Source organism: Garra rufa, chromosome 12 (assembly GCF_049309525.1).
Source record: "Garra rufa chromosome 12, GarRuf1.0, whole genome shotgun sequence".
NCBI classification, from domain to species: Eukaryota; Metazoa; Chordata; class Actinopteri; order Cypriniformes; family Cyprinidae; genus Garra; species Garra rufa.
In genome coordinates, this window is record NC_133372.1 from 40,562,000 (window position 1) to 40,584,248 (window position 22,249).

General features: G+C 36.0%; 1 protein-coding gene across 1 annotated transcript in view; it reads right to left on the bottom strand.

Moving 5' to 3' along the window:
• Positions 1-1,040: 1,040 nt before the first annotated feature.
• ptprt (protein tyrosine phosphatase receptor type T) overlaps positions 1,041-22,249 on the bottom strand; it is a 335,410-nt gene continuing 314,201 nt past the window's right edge. The window contains 8 exon segments of the mRNA XM_073852511.1: positions 1,041-2,688; positions 7,064-7,199; positions 8,901-9,064; positions 12,968-13,093; positions 14,671-14,802; positions 17,450-17,623; positions 18,736-18,885; positions 21,237-21,372. Coding sequence (XP_073708612.1) covers positions 2,635-2,688; positions 7,064-7,199; positions 8,901-9,064; positions 12,968-13,093; positions 14,671-14,802; positions 17,450-17,623; positions 18,736-18,885; positions 21,237-21,372 — 1,072 coding nt within the window. The 3' untranslated portion in view covers positions 1,041-2,634.

The following is a 22,249-nucleotide window of genomic DNA, read 5'->3' on the forward strand; positions in this document are numbered from 1 at the left end:
TGGCAGTCTATAGTACTCCAAAAGTTTTTTCCCAGTCCGACCGATTAGTACAGGCCAAAACATGACAATAATTGACCATTTTCAGCAGCAATAATCAGCGAAATATGCGAGTTTCATTCGTTCAGTGGCATTGTTTACATTACAGCCAATTGCCAATGGCATCATGATCTCACACAGGGAAAAATACATTGCGGAGCAAAGAGGAAACTGACATTGCAGGTTACTTTGGGTATGAAATAAAGTCTCAGCTTTCACATTTTGTCAATTTTAAGAAATTCAAACAAATAAATACCTTTTTTGTGGCTCCTTAATCGTGTCATGACAGATCATCCCTTCCTCCTAACATGAATAAACATCAGAATGTATCTTGTTTCAACCGCTGGAAAGATGTAAATATAGCATTTTTTTCAATTTCAAGTCCATCTTATTAATCGATTCTCCTCTCTATCAAAGACTATAGAATACCCAAGACATGTCACTCGTGTAGTTTTGAATGGGGAAAATGCAACGCTCATTATGGCCGCGAAGCCCCGCCTTCTTAGTGAAAGAGCCAATAGTTGATTAGAAAAGTCAGCGCGTCCGCTTTTAAAACGGTTTTTTTGTGCATTAAAAAACATCATTTATGAGACAGATGTTGTCAGATTTCATTAGTGATTTTAAATATAAAACTTTATCGTTAGCTTGGTCAACAGCTTTGAAGAATTTGATGCTTCCACTTCCCCATTTAAAGAGATAGGAGCTGTGTTTGTATGACTGAAATAGTGCAGTGACCGCTGCTGAGTGAAATGACTTGCCTTAAAGGGGCTTTTTTTGGCGTGCTGCAGTACCAAATTTCAAATAAAATGATAAAATGAAAGAAAATCTTGAAATTGTCAGACACAAATGGCATCGTTCCATCAGAATGACCCCATAACAGTTTGGTTTCCTCAGTGTCTGTAGGATTGTAAAGCGGTGCAGATGTTCATCTGTCATTACTAGAGACTGAGGGATAGTAAGTGAAACAAGAAACAGAATTTCAGTGCTTCAGGAAAGTTGCTGTTCAACATTTTGGTCCCTTTATTAATATTATCACAATTCCAAGCAACAGAACCACCATGGTCATGAAATCACCAGCTCTATATACCACTTTGCTAGACAAATAAATGATAAATAATCATTGAAAATAAGTAAAAATACACATAGTGAAGTAAAACATAAAGCAGGCAGTGAATTCATGAAAATTCAAAAAGACACACAATCCAAAAAAATAAAATAAGTGCCGTAACCTTGTGTGATGGCTGGTTTTTCAGTGAAACATTCATATATTCTTCTTAAAAATACGTTTCAGAAGCTCAGAAACAAATATCACAGTCATATCACAGTTTTCGTGCAAAACTCTTGGATTTACAATTAAATTCACTAGCTTTTATCACACAGAGAAATGCAGATGCCCGGTTTCAGAAAGCTTGTGGAGTTTGAAAAGCTTCTCAACCAAATTATGGTTTAGAAAAGAGTCGCCAGCTGTTTATTAGTCAAAATGCAGCTATGCATTGCTCATGATATGCATCTTGTCTGTGGTTTGGTGGCAGTCCTTCTATTTAATATGAGAAATTGGCACTTTAAATCAAATGATGCAACAGGATTTGCAAATACATACAAATACTTTGTGGGGTGAATCTCACAAAGAAATATAAGATGAAATTGAACATACATAAAAAAAAGTGTATTTATCAATTTATTTTTATTAAGCTTATTTTTAAGGGTATATTTTCAAAATCGTACAACAGACTATTAATAATTAGCCAATTAATGGTTCTAAAATACCTTCAATTTTCTTAATGCTAAATATAATTTCTCATTATATAGTAGTATATCATTATTTGTGAGATTCACCCTTGGAGGTAACAGACATATAAAGTGCAAATGACAAACAGAAAATACTTTAGTTACATATTTAATCTTTAACATTCACTGCCTACACCAAGAAACCAAAACAGAAATGGCAACATCTATTTTTAGAAAGAACAAATACTAAAAGAAAAGACAGAAACGGCAATAGAACAAATATTACCCAAAACTTCCAACCTTTTGAAAGATCTTTATGCTGGTCTGTAGGCGAGCGGCATACGTGTATGAGAAAGCAGGCAGAGTGAAAACGCACCAAAGGGAGGAACCACAAAAATCATCAGAATAACAAAAATATCCGTCCTCACGTTTCTCTGCAAATTCGCTTAAGCTTTTTGATTTTTTGTATTTTCTTTAAATCTGTACAGAGCTCAGGGAAAGTCTATTTGGTTTTTCCCAGCTGGCATGTAGAAAGATGCTTTTTTTTCACTGTCGTTCTTTACATTGATGGGTAACATTCAAGGCGTATAGCTAAAAAGGAATAGGACTGTACAAGATCACTTCACGGTCCAGGATACACGCTCTGATGCTGGACATTGACAGAAGAAGAAAGAAATGGCAAATAACGTTTTGTTTTATTTATACAGAATTTTACAGCGAAGGGTTGAACTTTAGTTTCCTGTTCTCATCACAGAAGCTCAGAGGAAAGACTGAACGACGAGTTTGTGATGAGATGAGATGAGATGTCATTCCGAGGAAGAAGAGAAGATTACTTTGCTTGTTTTTCCCCTTCTTCACCTTTTCATGCGTTCAGAAGGCATTCAAGCTCTCCAGAGCCACCTCGTAACAGAATTTGTACTGCTCCTAAATAAAAACACAAACAATAGCAACAATGCATTAGCAGTTCAAAGGCAGACGCCGCTCAGGGGAGGTTTTCCTTATAACCCCTGTGTTAATAATGCAACCCCATCATTATACAGTCACTTTTATTAGAGGAAAAACATCTGCTTATAACTGAAAAACAAACTCATCAGCCATCTAGATGTCAGAGACTTCCTGCACCTGCAGGGTGTCTACAGGTTTGACCAAGTTAAATTTAAGACATTTTAAGACTTTTTAATACCATTTTCAAACAAAATTTAAGACCAAATTGAAAGTCCCGCAAAAGTCTAGCACAAAACTATGAAGATATTTTAAATTATTATTTTATTTAACTGATTATTCTTGGGAATATTCAACAGAAAACACTATTCCAGAAGAAGAAATTATTTTCTATTCCATGACAAAGTCAAGGCTCTCACACACTTTGAAGCCAATGTAACAGTGTAACAAACACGGATTTTGAGTCATGGATCGGATCATTTTTCGGATCAGAAAAAAAAAAAAAAAGTTTGTTTTTTCCTAATTACTGAATGCTTACTTTAGGTAGGCTACTTCTCATCCACAGCAAAAACTACTATCTGAACTAAAGTTCAGTAACAAAACAAGAACAATTACACAAATGACAAGTGTAAATGAATACAACATAAAGTTAGTAATAAAATCAATAACACTAGTATTCAGGAGGGGAAATTTAATAATTAATTGTAAAATAACTAGTGTTTCTCACTGCAGGTATTTATAGGACGCTGTCTCTTTAAGGCCAAATGCACGCATTTCTTTCTCAGCTGTTTCGGTTCACTGAAGACATAAACGACTGTTAAACAGAATACCAAAACGGGTATTAAGACATGACTTGGTATGTACGTTTCCGTTCAAATAGCAGTTAAAGAGGAATCAATCTGTGTGAATCGCGCCGCGCGCCTCTCTCTCCTCTCTCTCTCTCTCTCTCTGCGCGTGCTCGCGTCAGGTGTGTGCGGCAACGTAAAAACATGTGCTAATTATAAACTTTTACTCTATGATGGTTAAATTTAACAGTTAATCTGCAAATCAAATGCGTGTAGTTGGGCGGAAACCCGCTAAATTTGGCAACACTTAGGCGTTGTCAAGCAAGCGCGTGTCTAGCAACAGAACAGATTTAGAACGTGCGCAGGAGATTCTCCTCAAAACGATAAACTTTTCCTTTTCAAAGTGTAAAAAATTTAAGACCCTTGGATTTAGATTTAAGACAAATTAAGACATTTAAAGGCCTTATTTTAGGACAACGGAATTTAAGACTTTTTAAGACTTTTTAAGGATCCGCGGCCACCCTGACCTGGCCTGGGTGTGTATGGCAATTTTTAAAATGACACTTTTATAAAGTTTGTTAACATTATAATTGTTTATTATACTGTCATGTTCATGGTAGAGATCGCAAACATGTGACCCTGGACCACAAAACCAGGTGCACCAGCATATTTCTAGCAATAGCCAACAATTGTCAGGGTTATGGACTTATGTTCTGTGTTTTTCCCCATTTTAATTCCTGTTTCCTTATATGGTCGTTTTCCTCTTCTTGTTAAGTTGATCATTAGATTTCCTGCACATGTTGTGTATTACCATGTGTATCAAAGACTGTTTGTTTGGAGTCGCGACTCCTGCGTTCTCCTTGGTTCTACGCATCGTGACAACAATACATTGTATGGGTCAAAATTATTGATTTTTCTTTTATGCCAAAATTCATTAGGATATTAAGTGTTCCATGAAGATATCTTTTCCTACTGTAAAATTTCAAATCAGAATTTTTATGAGTAATATACATTGGTAAGAACTTAATTTGGACAACTGTGTGATTTTCTCAATATTTAAATGTTTTAAATTCTATTGCACCCTCAGATTCCAGATTTTGTATCTCGGCTAAATATTGTCTGATCCTAATAAACCATACATCAATGGAAAGAGTATTTATTTAAATGAATGAATGAATAAATAAATACATTTATACATACATAAATAAACAAATAAATACAAACCTTATTTATTCATCTTTCAGATGATAAATAAATAATAAAATTGACCCTTATGACTGGTTTTGTGGTGTGTCTAGTAGCAATGTCTAGTTGATGATTAAGAGTTATCTAGAATAATTTAGTTTATTCTTTAAAATTATTTTATTAAATACAATTAGAGGAAATTAATTAGCCATAATCTTTCAAAATTAAATATTTAATAATCTAATAGAAAAATAAAACGAACAAATGAATAAATAAATAAATTAAAAAATACATTTATTTTCCAGGCTTAATGGCACTTTCTGCAATTCTGAGAGAAAACCTGATGTTAGTCCTATTTTGGTCCAGCATCATATCAGACGCACAGCTGTGGTGTTTTTCGGTTCTTTCCAGCTGAGCGAGATGTTTGGAGTGCAGTCAGTGGAAAAGGTGCAGGACAGATGTCTAATTGCACCTGCAGCAGCCTCCTATTAAACTCAAGACGTTCTCTCAGAATTGCAGAAAGTGCAGCTGTCTGTCTCAGGGCTTTGAGGTGAACGAATAATTACACTCTTTTTCTGTCTCAGAGCTATGAAGAGCGGCAGGCACGCTGTGGATGCTTAAGAAACTTCTGCTTCAAGTGGAATCATCAAGACTGCCAACAAACTACCTGAAGATCAGAATATGTAAAGCACTCCACAGCCTTCATTTGGTCGAAAACCGAGAAAGATGAGGATGGAATCATATACTGATAAAAATGGTAACACTTTAGTTTAGGGACCAATGCTTACTATTAACTAGTTGCTTATTAGCGTGCATATTTGCAGTTTATTAGTACTTATGAAGCACATATTAAAGGAATAGTTCACTTTCAGAACAAAAATTTACAGATAATGTACTCACCCCCTTGTCATCCAAGATGTTCATGTCTTTATTTCTTCAGTTGTAAAAAAATTATGTTATTTGAGGAAAACATTTCAGGATTTCTCTCCATATAATGGACTTCTATGGTGCCCCCGAGTTTGAACTTCCAAAATGCAGTTTAAATGCAGCTTCAAAGGGCTCTAAATGATCCCAGCCAAGGAAGAAGGGTCTTATCTAGCGAAATGATCGGATATTTAAAAAAAAAAACATTTACAATTCATATACTTTGTAATCTCTACACAGAGTACACACAGAGCTAGACAAGACGAGCAATTGAGGTAAAAAGTATATCAATTGTATTATTATTATTATTATTATTTTTTTAGAAAATAACCAATTCGTTTTGCTAGATAAGACCCTTCTTTCGTCAGCTGTGATAGTTTAGAGCCATTTGAAGCTGCATTTTGGTTCAAAGTTCAAACTCGGGGGCACCATAGAAGTCCATTAAATGGATAGAAATCCTAAAATGTTTTACTCAAAAAACACAATTGCTTTACGACTGAAGAAAGAAAGACATGATCATCTTGGATGACAAGGGGGTGAGTACATTATCTGTACATTTTTGTTCTGAAAGTGAATTACTCCTTTAATGGCTTATTCTGCATGACCATATTTTAGATCCCTTTATCCAACCACATACCATCTATAAATAAGCAGCAAATAAGGAGTTGATTGAGGTAAAAGTCGTTCAAAAAAGTTCAAGTGAAGATCATTTATTTGAAATAGAAATCCATAACATTGTCTTTACTGTCACTTTTGATCAATTTAATCCATCCTTGCTTAAAGAGTAAGTTCACCCAAAGATGAAAATTCTGTCATTAATTACTCACCCTCATGTTGTTCCAAACCCATAAGACCTTCATTTGTCTTCAGAACACAAATTAAGGTATTTTTGATGAAATCCAAGAGCTTTTTGGCCCTCCATAGACAGCAAGGGTTCCATGTTCAAGGGCCAGAAAAGGTACCAAGAACATCAACAAAATAGTCCATGTGACATCAGTGGTTCAATCGTAACTTCATGAAGCTATGAGAATACTTTTTATGTGAAAAAACAAAACAAAACAAAAATAACAACTTCATTCAACAATTCATCTCCTCTGTGTCACCTGAAGAGTATTCTCCATGTGGACTATTTTGTTGATGTTCTTGGTACCTATCTGGGCCCTAAAAGTTGAAGGAACCTTGCTGTCTATGCAGAATCAGAGAGCTCTTGGATTTCATCAAAAATATCTTAATTTGTGTTTCAAAGATGAACAAAGGTCTTCCAGGTTTGAAACAACATGAGGGTGCGTAATTAATGACAGAATTTTCATTTTTGGGTGAACTAACCCTTCAGTCTTATTGACCAAACTTCTGGTGTCTTCAACTGACACTAAACACAATATAAATAAAACCATGTTAATTTATGTCGACTGAGAACATAGTAGTAAACAGTTGATAAAGTGATAGATATGCGTAGAGCTCACCATTGTCTCCACCATGTTCGCTTTGTTGTTCCTCAGCGTCTTTACTGTGTGGAACACGTCCACGATGTTCTGTTGCTGGATCATCTCACAGATGCTACAGATGGCACAAAACGTCCCGCTGCGTCCTCCACCAGTCCTGAAGAGATCAGCAACAACAAGGCATGAGAAACAAACAACATCCCATAATGTTACAGATATGCAGAGTTAATATCCCATAAAATCACAGCTTGACTTGTGCTACATTTCTGAAGATCGTAGACCTCATGGCTCCGACCTCACTGCTGAAGTGTGTCGTTTCATTGTGATGTTAAAATAGCTTCTAATACTAAGTTCTAATGTAATGTACTAAGTTCTAATTCTAATGTAAGTTTAATGTGCAGCCATTCATAGTGTCATTTCCTTGAAAAATACAAACATTGATGCCACATAATGCACGGCTTAGATGTATAGTCTCCAGCAGAACTGAGATTACGAAAGCACAAGGCATATATTTGATTCTGGATGTTTGCTTGAACTTTGCAGAAATACTGGTAAATCAAATAACTATCACTGATCACAGGTCAGTTTTACACCTGATTAGTATCGGTACAGTGACATGACACAATCAAGTAGAGAATTGTCTTCAAAGTGATTCATGCAGTTTGCAGAATGCCAACATTACTGTGACATTTTTAAATTATTTCTCTGGGGGAAACTGCTCTGCATTCAACAGCTGAAATTTTTTGACAGTGATGGGAGAGTAATGAAGTTGTCAGATCTTTTGTATCTCTCTGGCTTTAATTTGTGACGCTGATAAGATTGTCCTTGGCTCAAAGGCTGTGCGGTTTTATCCTTTAGTCCTTTTAAAGCTGCGGTTTTAATCTACGATTCTGTATCGACTGCTTCACACTGCATGCAGACTTAGATGAAAAGCTGTGAAATACACATCTTGAATTATTAAAATTTGATTTATTAAACTCTTATAAGTAGTCTTAGTCTTATAATAGTTTGCCCAAAAATGAAAATTTGCTGGAAATATACTCATCCTCAGGCCATCCAAGATGAAGATAAGTCATTGGAACAGATTTGGAGAAATGTAGCATTACATCTCTTGCTCTTCAACTGATCATCTGCAGTGAATGGGTGCCGTCAGAATGAGAGTCCAAGCAGCTGATAAAAACATCACAATAATCCACAAGTAATTCACACCACTCCAGTTCATCAATTAACATCTGATGAAGTGAAAAGCCGCATGTTTGTAAGAAACAAATTCGTCATTCAGACCTTTTTTTTTTTACTTTAAACCGTCGCTCCTGGCCAAACTGTTCATAGAGTTCATACTCAATAACAGCATTTCTTTCAGTGAAAAAGTCCATCCCCTATTGTCCTTCCACATCAAAATCCACATATTTGTTTAAAACTGTTTTGGACTGTTTTTACTTTTAAACAGTGCTTGATCTGTGCATATTTCTCACATTTTCACTGGAGGATGCATTATTATGGATAGAGGACTAATTTTAAGTTGAAAACATCTTAATAATGGATTTGTTTCTTACAAACACGTGGCTTTTGGCTTCACTAGATGTTAACTGATGGACTGAAGTGGTGTGGATTATCTGTGGATTATTGTGATGTTTTTATCAGCTGTTTGGACTCTCATTCTGACGGCACCCATTCACTGCAGAGGACCCATTGGTAAGTAAGTGATGCAATGATGAATTTCTGTCCCCATGAAGAACAAACTCATCCATTTGGGATGGCCTGAGCATGATTCATTCATCCATGCATTAATGTTTATGGGTTTATGTATAACAGCTTTGTGTTGTAATGGAGCTGGTGTTGTGAAGGTCACACTTACAGACAGTGAACCACCGTGCGTCCGTCTCCTCCGTCATACTGCTCCTGCCACTTGGCCAGTCGTCTGACCAGCTGCAGAATGGAGCGTTTGGATAGCGGCGTGTCTCTGTATGCTGGCCAACCAATATATTGGAAATGCTGGACCAGCCGGTAGCCGTCTTGAGGCTGGAAGTAGATCAGGAGATATTTTGAGAACATTTATCCAGAAAACATTTAATTGCCAACTCATATTTCACAAAGTGAAAGTTTTGAACTTATAGTATGAGACTGACACCCCCTAAGCAAGAAAATTCACATAAAGGCATCCCTTTGTGGTTGAAAATGACATTATTTGCTTTACTTACTTTACTTATTCATATTAATGTTGATATTAATATCTCAGTTGTTTCTTAGACAGCAAAGAGATTAAAAGGAAATAAATAGTGAGGTTCAGAAGAGATCTCAACAATGCCTTAAAGCTCACAGAAGTATGCATGAAATGATCTGACCTGCTATTCACATTAACTTTATAGGTCTTTATCTCTTGCAAAAAACGATTTTTAAAAGTTCAAGCACATAGCGCTGAAACCCTATTGTAATTGTTAGAATGGTCACAAATCAGCAATCTCCACGTAAAAGTGATTGTGCAGACCAAACCGTAAGTTGTAGAAACTCGCTCAGAACTTCTAAACTGTAAGTCACAGGCTCAAGTGTCTTATGTCCTTAGATTGCCTCAGATTTAATCGTAAGCTGTGAAATTTTCATGTTTTGCGATTTTTTAAAAACCTACTTTTGCGAACTAGTCCTAGTTTTTTTTTTTTTTACCCGATCGGAGCCAAACCAGCGCAGAAAGATTCTCTGGAGATCAAATATCAATAATTAAAAAAAGTCTAACTTTTGACTGACCGTCGCAAAGGGACGCCAAAACGTTGAAAAGGGGCAGGGGCACTTTTAATAAAATGCCTATAACTCCTGATTGGAATGAGGTATCTTTGCCAAACTCAATACGCTTATATGAGAGCTCAATCTGAGGTTGCAGGACAAAAATCGTAGGGCTTGGTCGCTTGATGGTGGTGGGAAAAAAAACATAAGTATGGCTATACCTATGCAACCATTTGTTCCATCAACATGAAAATCGCTGTGCATGGTCTTGGTCCAAAGTGCCACAAGTGTCTATAAGGACATCTGCGTATCTCAAAGAAACATGGCCGCAATTGGCCTATGAATTTTGAGTACCTGTTACACTAGGTTAACGGAGGCCGATCAGAATGAAACTGGCTGGGCCCATTTGACTCACGGACCCAAAGGTCTGTGAGAAATTGGAAAGAAATCAGCCACGATATTGCATTTTCAAAGCTGTAAACAATTGTATATTGCGTGGTTTTTCACACATACATGCAATATTCATTTCATATGACAGAACTCCTCATTCTGAACAGCCTCTAGAACCCCTGCTGTCAATCAAATCATTTGTTAAATGATTGAGGAGGTCAGATCATTCTGGAAAAAAACACTGCAGTACAATTCTCTGGACTCTCTAGGGCAATATTTATCAAAACAAATGTTGGAAGTTATAACAGGGTCGTTTAGAAAAGGGGCCTGTCTGAATTTACCCAAAATCCTATAAAGTCTAAAGGAAGACTCAAAACTTCACGAAACCTGGTGAGCATGTAAGACAGGCGATTCTAAACAAGCGTGCAAAGTTTTAAGGAGATTGGACCACAGCTGACACTATAACAGTCAAAAACGTTACAAAACATAATATATCTATGGTAAATTATCTTTATTTGCAAAAAAAAAAGTTTTCATATGTGCTTAAATGACTCAAAGCACTTGAACCCCGTGTATCGCTGCTTGCAGCTATACATTTTTTGTAAATAATAAAGATGATTGGATTACATGCTGTTTCATGTCTTTCTACATTAAATTCATTATTAATTATATGTGACCCTAGACCACAAAACTTAAGTAGCACAGGTACATTTGTAGCAATAGCCAAAAAACATTGTATGGGTCAAAATTATTGATTCTTTTATGCTGAAAACCATTGGGATATTAAGTAAAGTTCATGCTCCATGAAGATATTTTGTAAATTTCCTACCGTAATTGTATCAAAACTTAATTTTTGATTAGAAATATGCATTGCGAAGAACTTCATTTGGACAACTTTAAAGACAATTTTCTCAATATTTAGTTTTTTTTGCACCCTCAGATTCCATATGGTTTGTTATCAACAAAATTGAAACTTAAATTAAACATAACTAAGAACTCAAGTGCCCTATAGGTTTGAAAAAGCAACCCTGGAACAATAAGCAACTGAAAGCTGGTTTGGAAAATGACTGTAACCATTTTGTCTGTAACTCAGATTCTTGCAGTGACACTGAAAAGCAAAAAATAAAACATCAAAACAGAAGCGAGAGCAAACAGAGATGTCAGCTGGATACTACAGTCAGACCGGATCAGCTAAATGAGAGTCATATTACACACAATTTGCCATCGATGAAGCCATTTCATGGCAAATTTGTGATGCTGTGGCACTTATTTATTTTGTGCTGCTATGCTGCGCCGGCACTGATTAGCTACCCGGTAAACGTCGCCTGTCAGCGCCGGTTAAAGAGAATGAGGGGGAAGAAAAGAGAAGAGAAGCAGGAGGAGGCGGGATGAGTCCTCTGTAACGCTAGGCGCTTGAAACACGTCAAGCTTCAGTAATGACTGCTAATGTGCACGAACAGAAAGCTTAAGCTAACTCACATGGAAAAGAAGGAAAACTGCATGAAACCCATCCATGCTCATATCAGCTGTGGCAGGATGGTGGTCAAATATTTATGTGATTATTGTGTTCATGCATATGTGTCTGGCTGAACAAATCACTTTCAAAGATGCATAACGTGCTGAGTGTTGAAATCAAGACTATATAGTTGCGGTCTTAACGTAATTTCTCACTTCACTAACTCATAATCTCAGCTGCTGTTGATTTACTGTCGCATTAGCAGTCAAATCAAAGTGACTTAAGTGAATTTTTATCTCTTCTTGAGCTTAAGGGTTTTTTTCTGCTAAAAGGCAGTTTTACTTTAATGAGTTACAGTAAGGATGGATTGACACTGAGCACAGAGTACATAAGGATTTTCAGGGGATTCAACTTGGCTAATCTGCTGAGGTTCAGCATCAGAAACCGTTTGGAAACCATCAATACTTTTCCAGTTCAGTTTGGTGACGTTAATGGCAAAGAAATTACTACTCCTTTAAAAAAAGACTACAAATCTAAGTTGTTTTTATAAATGATGAAAGCACTTGTTGACAAATTAATTAACAAGAATTATTTAAGCAGCTGTTGCTACTGTTTTTCATCAGGTCAACGTGACTTCTGTTCACAAGCATCTATTTAGTGGCAAGTAAAAAAAACACTAACTTAACTAGGTTTATTTGTACCTCAGTTTCCACAAAAATATCAAGCAGAACAATTGCGTTTATGTGACTCTTGACCACAAAACCAGTCTTAAGTAGCACATGTATGTTTGTAGCAATAGCAAAAAATACATGGTCATTAATCATTACAAATCATTAAGATATTAAGTAAAGATCATGTTCCATGAAGATATTTAGTAAATTTCCTACTGTAAATATATCAAAATGTAATTTTTGATTAGAATTATGCATTGCTAAGGGTTTCATTTGGACATATTTAAAGGCTTTTTAAAATATTTTTATTTTTTTGCCCTCCAGATTTTTCTAAAATTTTCCAAATTTTTAAATAGTTATATCTCTGCCAAATGTTGTCCTATCCTAACCAACCATACATCAATGGAAAGTGTTGTTCAGCTTGAGTATAAATTGAGTATACATCTCAATTATTTTAAATTGTAATAATATTTCACAATATTAATGTTTATTCTATTTTTGTTCAAATAATTGCAGCCTCTGTGAGCGTAAGAGACTTGATTTTAAAACTAGCAGACCTGGTTGGAGTCTGTGGATCAACAAAGGATCAAATGACGGAGTGAGAAGCAAATCAATGAACACATTTCTGCCTCAGTCACTCAATTTGAGTCCCAAAGAGCAGTCCCTTCCCTGTGCACTGACCCCACTTACCCGTGCCATGTTGCAGATCCTAAAAATGCGATTGATAATGTCCTCGTCAATGTCAGCGGAGATGAATTCAACCTGAATGGGGCCGTAGCAGCAGGAGCCTTTCTCTGGCCAGTACTGCATGCAGAGCTGTAGCAAAGGAGAGAATTACAGCAAATAAGTACACTGAAGAGAAGTTCACATCCAGACAACGTGACTCAATAAGGTTTCTCTTGCACATCTAAAGAGTGCAAGAGAAAATGGAAATAACTCAATAACTGTAAAGTCCACTAAGCTGAACTCGCAATGAAATTGCAGTGTGCCTATGAAATCTGTTCCAATGATCCCTTACTTACTCACTCAAACTTAAATGAGCCACATTATGACAAATCAAATTTCCCTTGATCTTCTGAGATAAAAGAGTTACAATATAAAATATACTTTTACTTTTAGAACTCAAAACTTGCTTCTGAGTGAAAGAAAGACTTTTACTGAAAATAATCAACCAAACCATTTGAACCAACTTTTATGACATTGCTGGGTAAAAAAAAAATATATATATATATTTCATATATTCAGTTTGTACTATTTTTATGCTTAACAAGGCTACATTTATTTGATCAAAAATACAGTAAAACAGCAATACTGTGAAATATTATTTAACATGGCTGTTTTATATTTGAATATATTTTAAAATGTTTTTTTATTCCTGTGATGCAAAGCTGAATTTTTAGTATCATTACTCCAGTCTTCAGATACTTCAGAAATCATTCTAATATTCTGATTTGCTGCTCAACAAACATTTCTTCTTATTATCAATGTTGAAAATGGTTGTGCTGCTTCATATTTTTGTACAATTCATTTTTTCCAGAAGTATAGAAGCCCATTTCCGCCACTGAATAAAAAATAAAAACCTTTTTATCTTACAATGTTTTTCTCACAAAACACAACTGCATGTTCGAAAGTCAGAATTATGAGATATAAACTCACAATTGTGAGAAATAAAGTCAGAATTGTGAGAAAAAACGTGAAAATTCTGGCTTTTGTTCTTGTAATTGCAAGTTTGTATCTTGCTGATATGTTCTCAGAATTGTTTGTTGATATCTCACAATTCTGACCTAAAAACTCACAATTGCTTGTTATAAAGTCACAATTGCAAAATATAAACTTGCAATTCTAAGAAAAAAATCTGAATTGTGAGTTTATATCTTGCAATTCTGACTATATTTTACAAAATTGCGTCTCGCAATTCTGACTTATAACAAAAATATGTCTTATTTGCTTATAAGTTTATTTCTCACAGTTCTGACTTTATACCTCACAATTTTGAGTTTATATTTTATAATTCTGAGAAAAAAGTCAAAATTGTAAATTTGTATCATGGAAATGTAAGAAAAAAGTCACCATTTTTTACCTTTTTTTAAATTCAGTGGCAGAAACGGACTACCATATGGAAAACTGTAATGCACTCTTTTTTTAAAGAAAAAAAATTGACTGAGCCCAAACTTTTAAATGGTAGTGTATACTTAATATAATATACAATTTATTATACTAATGCATGCATATAGACTTTTTGATTTAGACTGCATTTTTGAATTTGCCCTCCTTTCTGGATTGAGCATCATCCACAAAAATCAATACAACCCTAAGAGGAAAATAAATCCCATCTTCCAACATCCAATTGCAAAAGATAACAAATGGAGGCGAGGGTCAAGTACTTCACATACCTGTGCAGCATCCATTTCATTCAGCATCACAATAGTGGAGCAGTTGTAGTCGAACACTAGCCTCCAGAAGTCGGCCACAGTGTTGGGCAGAGGGTGCTGCGTTACAATGAAAGCCGCCGGCTGTTTGTGGCTCTAGGACAATCAATAAGAGAACAAGTTAACTCTTCCTTCTAGCACTGAAGATGTGCCCCGGACCCAACACATAGCAACGTGCCTCACATGTGTAATGACCTAAACTAAATGGAGACCTGCAGAGGGACAGGAAACACAGAGACTGTGTGATAACCTTGCCAGGGGATTCATTGACATGGACTGCCGAGGCATGGGTTGAGACAAACACTAACGCTCTGCTAGCACGGGTCGTCCGTTCATTTCATTTGCTGCTTATCTTCTTTTTCTCATCTTGTTGTTCTTTATCTGAGGTGCGTGTCTTTTGTCTTGATTATCCTTTTTGGATGCTGTGAAGATGCTGGTTTATGGTACAAGCGTGATTATGATCTATGTGTGGAGATTACGGAGATGTGATCTAATCTTGCACTCTGTCAAATTGGCTTGTTTATATGAGATTGTTACTGTGTGATCTCCTGGCCGTTCTGCTCTGCTTACCTGGGATTTATCAGAGAGCGCTATGGGAAGAGCTGTAATATATATTGTTTGAGTCATTTCCGGTTAAAAAATTCTTCTTGGTTCAAACAGATCGTTTATCACCACTCAACTGCAAATATTTATATCTGTGACTAGATGAAAGTGATGATGAAGCAATTCAAACAAAAATTAGCACAAAAAACTTGTTTTTAATATCAGACTCACTGTCATCAGTCTCAAAATCTGTGTTGCACTGATATGGTTCAAGTCTGATTCATGCGAGTGAATCCGTTCATTATAAATGCTCTGCTCAAATGTAAAATTGTAAGATCTAATTTATTTCAGTGAGTCATTGATTTATTCCAGTTTGTTTAGACATCCTTATAAATGAACACACTGAAAATGATTGTCCCTACATTAAATTTTAAGTCTTTTATTGCTAAATATAATTTGTTTTAGTTGTATATAATGCACATTTTGATGTTACAGTTTGATGTTTTCATTCTAATTGATTTTATTCACTCAAAACCCGTTTTGTGTCTCATACGTAACTTCTGCTAGTGAGTAGCTTGACTCTAATTATGTTAAAATACAAGTAGCCTGTAACTTTAAAGGATTAGTTCACTTCCAGAACAAAAATGTATAGATAATGTACTCACCCCGTTGTCATCCAAGATGTTCATGCCTTTCTTTCTTCAGTCATAAAAAAGGAATTTCAGGAATTATCTCCATATAGTGGACTTCAATGGTGCCTGCGAGTTTGAATGTCCAAAATGCAGTTTAAATGGAACATTAAATGGTTCTAAAGCCGAGACATAAGGGTCTTATCTAGCGATACAATTGGTAATATTTGTATATTTTTTAAACTCAAATACTTGTCTTGTTTAGCTTTGCCATGCACATGCGTAATCTGTGTAATCCGGGTCAATATAGCTAGGGTATGTCGAAAAACTTCCATCTCATTTTTTCCTCCAACTTCAAAATCGTCCTACATCACTGCAAAGAGTACTGACCCAGTGTTTACAAAGTGAACATGCAAAGAAGGTTAAGAGCTCTTTGCAAAAAAATTTTTGAAAATTGGAGGAGAAAATGAGATGGGAGTTTTTAAACATACCCTAACTGTATTGACCCACATGTACGCATGCACATTACAGAGCTAAACAAAAAGTATATATATTTAGATCGTTTTGCTAGATAAGACCCTTATTCTTCTGCTGGGATCATTTAGAACCCTTTTGAAGCTGCATTTAAACTGCATTTTGGACATTCAAACTCGTGGGCACCATTGAAGTCCACTATATGGAGAAAATTCCTGAAATGTTTTCCTCAAAAAGCATATTTTATTTATGACTGAAGAAAGAAAGACATCTTGGATGACTGGGGGACAATTATCTGAAAAGCTTCTGGAAGTGAACTAATCCTTTAAGCTACATTTTAAAAGTAGCATTTTAAAAACATCTCCACAGAGTTCAGACAGCAAAGATTTGCAAACAACAGTACAGCAAAACAGCATCCATTAGCAATTTATTTGTGGTCATTGTGAGCACTCCTTTATGGTTTCATGGTTTCAAAAATGGCCTGTTTGACCCTAAATGCTGGAAAGAGAAAGACTAAAATGACTAAATTATGAAATTACAAGAACATTTTTACATTCAAGGGATAGTTCACCCAAAAATTTTAATTCTGTCATTAATTACTCACCCTCATGTCGTTCTAAACACATAAGACCTTTGTTCACCTTTGGAACACAAATGAAGATATTTTGTATAAAATCTGAGAGTTTTTTTTACCCTAAATAGACTGCAGTTTATCTAACACTGATTACATTTGAAAAAATAGAGAGAAGAAATCATTGAATAAAGTCGTTACTTCTGTTTTCTTTGCCCACAAAACGTATTCCCGTAGCATCATAACATTGCAGTTGAACCACTGATGTCACATGGACTATTTTATTGATGTTCTTACTACCTTTCTGGGCCTTGAACATGGTAGTTGCATTGCTGTCTATGCAGGGTCAGAAAGCTCTCAGATTGCATCAAAAATATCTTAATCTGGTTCAAAAGATGAACGAAGGTCTTAAGCGTTTGGAACGACATGAGGGTGAGTAATTAATGACAGAATTGTCATTTTTGGGTGAACTAACTCTTTAAACAATGCAGGCCAGGTGACCTCTAACAGAAGCGATCAAACTTACATCCATCAGTGCTGCATTGATGTAATTACTGGACTCGCCATCGACAGAAATGAGGAAAGGCAGGCAGCGGTCCACTGCGAGGACGTCCATGCTGCGGTTCTTATCGTGGTTACGCGGGAGCAGACCAACGCTGCAGTCTTCCGGACGGACACGTGGTGTCACTATATTGAGAGTCTGCAGAAGAAGACATGAAGGACTGTAATATACATCTTTAAAACAAAGAAAAACATTAAGCCATTCTTGGTCTTACTTGGGGAAAAAATTACACGTTTATAAAAACCAATTCCGCTAGCACTGCTGGTCCAACCACAAGCAATGCAAATATTTTAGTAAACTGAAGGTCAGTCATTACTTATGTATAAGACAGACTGAAGAACAGAGACGTTGAGGGAGAGAGAGACAGATGGAGCGAGAGACAGACAGTGAAAAATGGCTTACAAGAGAGAAAGATGCAGTGCACGAAAGATCTGGGAGGAAAGAAAGATAGAAACATATTTATCATATTTTATGAGACACCTCACAGATCAGAAGCCTTGCTTCCCCCTCAGACTGTAGAAGCTCGCTCATTTCACAGGGAATACAAACATAAAGGCATCATGAAAAGAAATAGCTCAGCGCTGGGCTTTATGGGGCTCTAGCAGCTCGCCGATGACTCGTAAAGAAACGCTTTCTCCCTTGACGTTTGAGTCACCGTGTCTTTACTCACCTGCCTCATCTAAATGCATTAAGGAGGCCATCGCGCTTTGCAGATTTACTTATTCAAAAGCGCTTCGAATATTGGAGTAATCATGATGAAATCACACCAGAGAGCTTGATAAAGTTGTTAGAAATAGCTGCGAGGCCTTCAGCCATAATACAGTACTACCAATCGACAGCAAAGACCTTGGAGGATTCAGTAAATTAGGCCTCCACGTGGGCTGCTCGTGTAGCTTGCTGAATATAGTTTAAAGTGCTTCAGGAACACGAAGCATGAAGCTTTAAAAAAATGCATGTTCCTACTGTTTTTAAGACTCAGAGGAAAGATCAATCACAAATGAGATCTCTTTAGTATCTCATTTGCTCCTCCTGTAATGAGATCGAATGAAGAGCAAATGGAGGATGATATACTGAGAAATCAGATTTTTGTAATGTGACAGAAAATCAAATCTCATTATGAACTCAAGCATTTCTCGTCAAGACCAAATGATCTGAGGTATGCTATTCAGAGTAATGTTTTAGGTGTGTGCTGTTAATATATCTGTAATTGTATTTTGGTGGAAACCGATCCATTTGTGTAGATGGCTCACCTGAAACTCATCTTTGATCTGGCTGGAATTGGTCTGAGGGTCCAGCCTGCTGATGTTGTAGTAGATGGCTCTGAATTCACACACTGGGATAGCCGTGTTCCCACACAAACATGCTTCCAGAATGGCATCATGCACAAACACATACTGCTCCTGAGGAAAGAGACATAGAGATCAACACTTACTGTGTCACACTCATGCTAATATCGCAGAAAGAGCATACAGTTGAAGTCAAAAGTTTACATACACCTTGCAGAATCTGCAAAATGTTAATTATTTGACCAAAATGAGAGGGATCATACAAAATGCATGTTCCTGCTTCAGAAGGAAACACAATGCATTAAGAGCCCCGGCTCTCAATGCATCGTGTTTTCTTTCTGAAGCATCAGTGGGTGTTTGAACCTTCTACAACAGTTGCATATGAGTCCCTCAGTTACCCTCAGTGTGAAAAGATGGATCTCAAAATCATACAGTCATTGTTGGAAAGGGTTCACATACACAAAAGTGCTGAAAAAAAAAATGAATTTTGTGGGTCTGAAGGATTCTTCTGAAGAACAGTGGGAAGTTTAACTGTTCAGGAAAAAAAGGGACTCAACTATGACTAAAACAAACAAATAAACAAAAAAACAAAAAACCAGCTGTGAATCATTTAGGTAACAAGACAATGTTAAGAATCAAGTGTAGAGTAAGAGTCATTTTTATAAATTATTTTCTCTATTTTATTTGGACTATATGTAAACGTCTTTTATGTGAAATAACTTATTCAGGTCAGTACTAAATAAAAAATACCATGCATTTTGTATGATTTCTCTTATTTTAGTAAAATAATTACCATTTTGCAGATTCTGCAAGGTGTATGTAAACTTTTGACTTCAACTGTATAAGAAAGCACCATGTTTAAAACAATGTGTATGCATCAAATAAATGCAGCCTTGGTCTTTATACCTGTATGTGTGTGTGTTCTAAAATCATACTCCAATTTTATTTAATCAGTTTAATATTTAAAATGTAATCAGATTTACATTTTAACCCTATTGAAGACACTTTTAATGATCTTGCTAAATAACTCATAGGCCACATGAGAAAACCTCCCTTTGGCATATTTGCGTCTTTTCTGGAATAATAAAAACACTAATCACAGCTCTAAAATAATTAGGGGCTCGATTTAAACTTTTACATCTTCAAACCAGCTAGTCTACATAATTCATGAACATCCAAACACATGGATTTCAAGCTGAGAGCGATCACACACAGCGTCATAGCAAATCATCAGGGAAATACGAGTCGATACGCAAACGTTAGTACGAGAGCGGTGCATGGACATTAATGCATTAAGCGCAATTTGCTGATGGGAAAATGACTCCAGCCTCAGGGATGTTTTACGTGGATTACAGCGCTGCAGCTTCTGATGCTGAAATCCTGCGGTGACAGCAGCATCCCCCAAAACCGTTCCAACTGCGGCCTTTAAAATGAGATCAAGGGGGCACTCAAAGCAGCGTCCCCATCCTGCAGCTAATATTAAACTCCTTAAACCCCGGCCCCCGAATATGGGCCGGAATTATCCATATTTTAACTCAACAATGCCTCCGGCTTAAAGGTTTGAATGCTAATGTAGGCCTTTGATCCACGCTAAGCTAAAGTCAAGCTGAGCTGACCTCTCGTACCTATTACTCCATAACCTGGTGAGCACTTCTGCGGAGGGCTGAGGACAAAAGACGAGGAAAAAGCCTTTTAAAAGATTAATTGCTGTGTGTTGTGTCTGTGGAGGATTATCTTTGAATGGAGCTGCAGGCTGACACAAATTGCCTCCCAGAAGCCATTATCACCACCACTGTGTTTAGTGTTAGTCTTTTAAAAGCATGCTGTCCTCATCGCAAAAAACATGTCATATTAGAATGGATCGAATAAAATGGCAATTGACTTGATACAGTGTGTTATTTAGTGACCATAATTAATAATTGCTTAAAAATATTATTTATGAGAAATAATAGAAATAAATTATCATTGCACATTGTATTTAAAAAAAAAAAAAAAAAAAAAAAGAAATATGACAACTTTTGTTGCATTAAAAAACAAACAACAACTAATGTAACTAATTTTCATCCACCACTAGGTGGCATGACTTTGAATTCCAACATCCAGTAAATCCTGGGTAGGGGATCTGCCTGTCAGAGCACAGGCAATTTCATATTCTGGCTGTTTTGATGTTACAGTCTGGAGATTAATGTTGGGAAGAGAAAGGTTATCTAAGTTTTAAGATGAAAATAGATGACTTCAATATCATCTCCACAGACTGGAGAGCTTAGTAAAAGTTTGTGTGAGTGTAAGTGAGGTTCTGAGCGGGTGACTGAGAAGTGAACAGGTTAGTAAACAACTGTGTGTGTGAAAAAATGAATAATTTAGTAAATTAATAAAAGAGCATATAAACTTGTGCATAATCTGGCTGCCTGAATGACAAACTCTGAGATGAAATTGAACAGCCTGTAAGGTGTCATTCTGCTCACCTCTGTCTGGACCATGTTGACTCTCTGTGAGCGCAGCTCTCTGATGCAGTTGAAGATGTCCACAACACCCTCACTCTCTGCCATGTCCAACATAATGTCCACTGCAATAAAACAGCCTGTTCTTCCAGCTCCAGCACTGTAGAAAATACAGAAAAACAGCTTAATGTGAGGCTGTTGATCTCATGATAACCTTCTACCTGCTCCATTTCTGCTGTAAGACTGCAATTAAAGTGACATTAATAATGTTACAGAATTATATTTCAGATAATGTTCTTTAAAACTGTCTAATCAAAGAAAAAAAGACGTACAATTTCAGCAAAATTATTAAGAAGAAGAATGTTTTCAGCACTGCCAAAAATAAGAAGTTTGTTTGGGCAAATCAGCATATTAGAAAGATTTCTGACTCTGAAGAGACATTTTTTTCGATGTTTATATTTAATAATATATTTTCTAACACTAGCCCTAAACCTAACCTACAGAAACTGTCTTTGCATTATTTATTTATTTATGTTTCCATGAGGGCATGCACAGTATCTCACAAAAGTGAGTACACTCCTCACATTTCAGCAACCATTTTAGTATATCTTCTCAAGGGACAATACTATAGAAACGAAACTTGGATATGTGACCCTGGACCACAAAACCAGTCTTAAGTAGCACAGGTATATTTGTAGCAATAGCCAAAAATACATTGTATGGGTCAAAATTATCGATTTTTCTTTTATGCCAAAAATCATTAGCATATTAAGTAAAGATCATGTTCCATGAAGATATTTTGTAAATTTTCTACCATAAATATATAAAAACTTGATTTTTGATTAGTAATATGCATTGCTAAGAACTTCATTTGGACAACTTTTAAGGCAATTTTCTCATTATTTAGATTTTTTTGCACCCTCAGATTCCAGATTTTCAAATAGTTGTATCTCAGACAAACATTGTCCTATTTTAACAAACAATATATCAATGGAAAGCTTATTTACTCAGCTTTCAGATGATGTAAGAATCTTAAT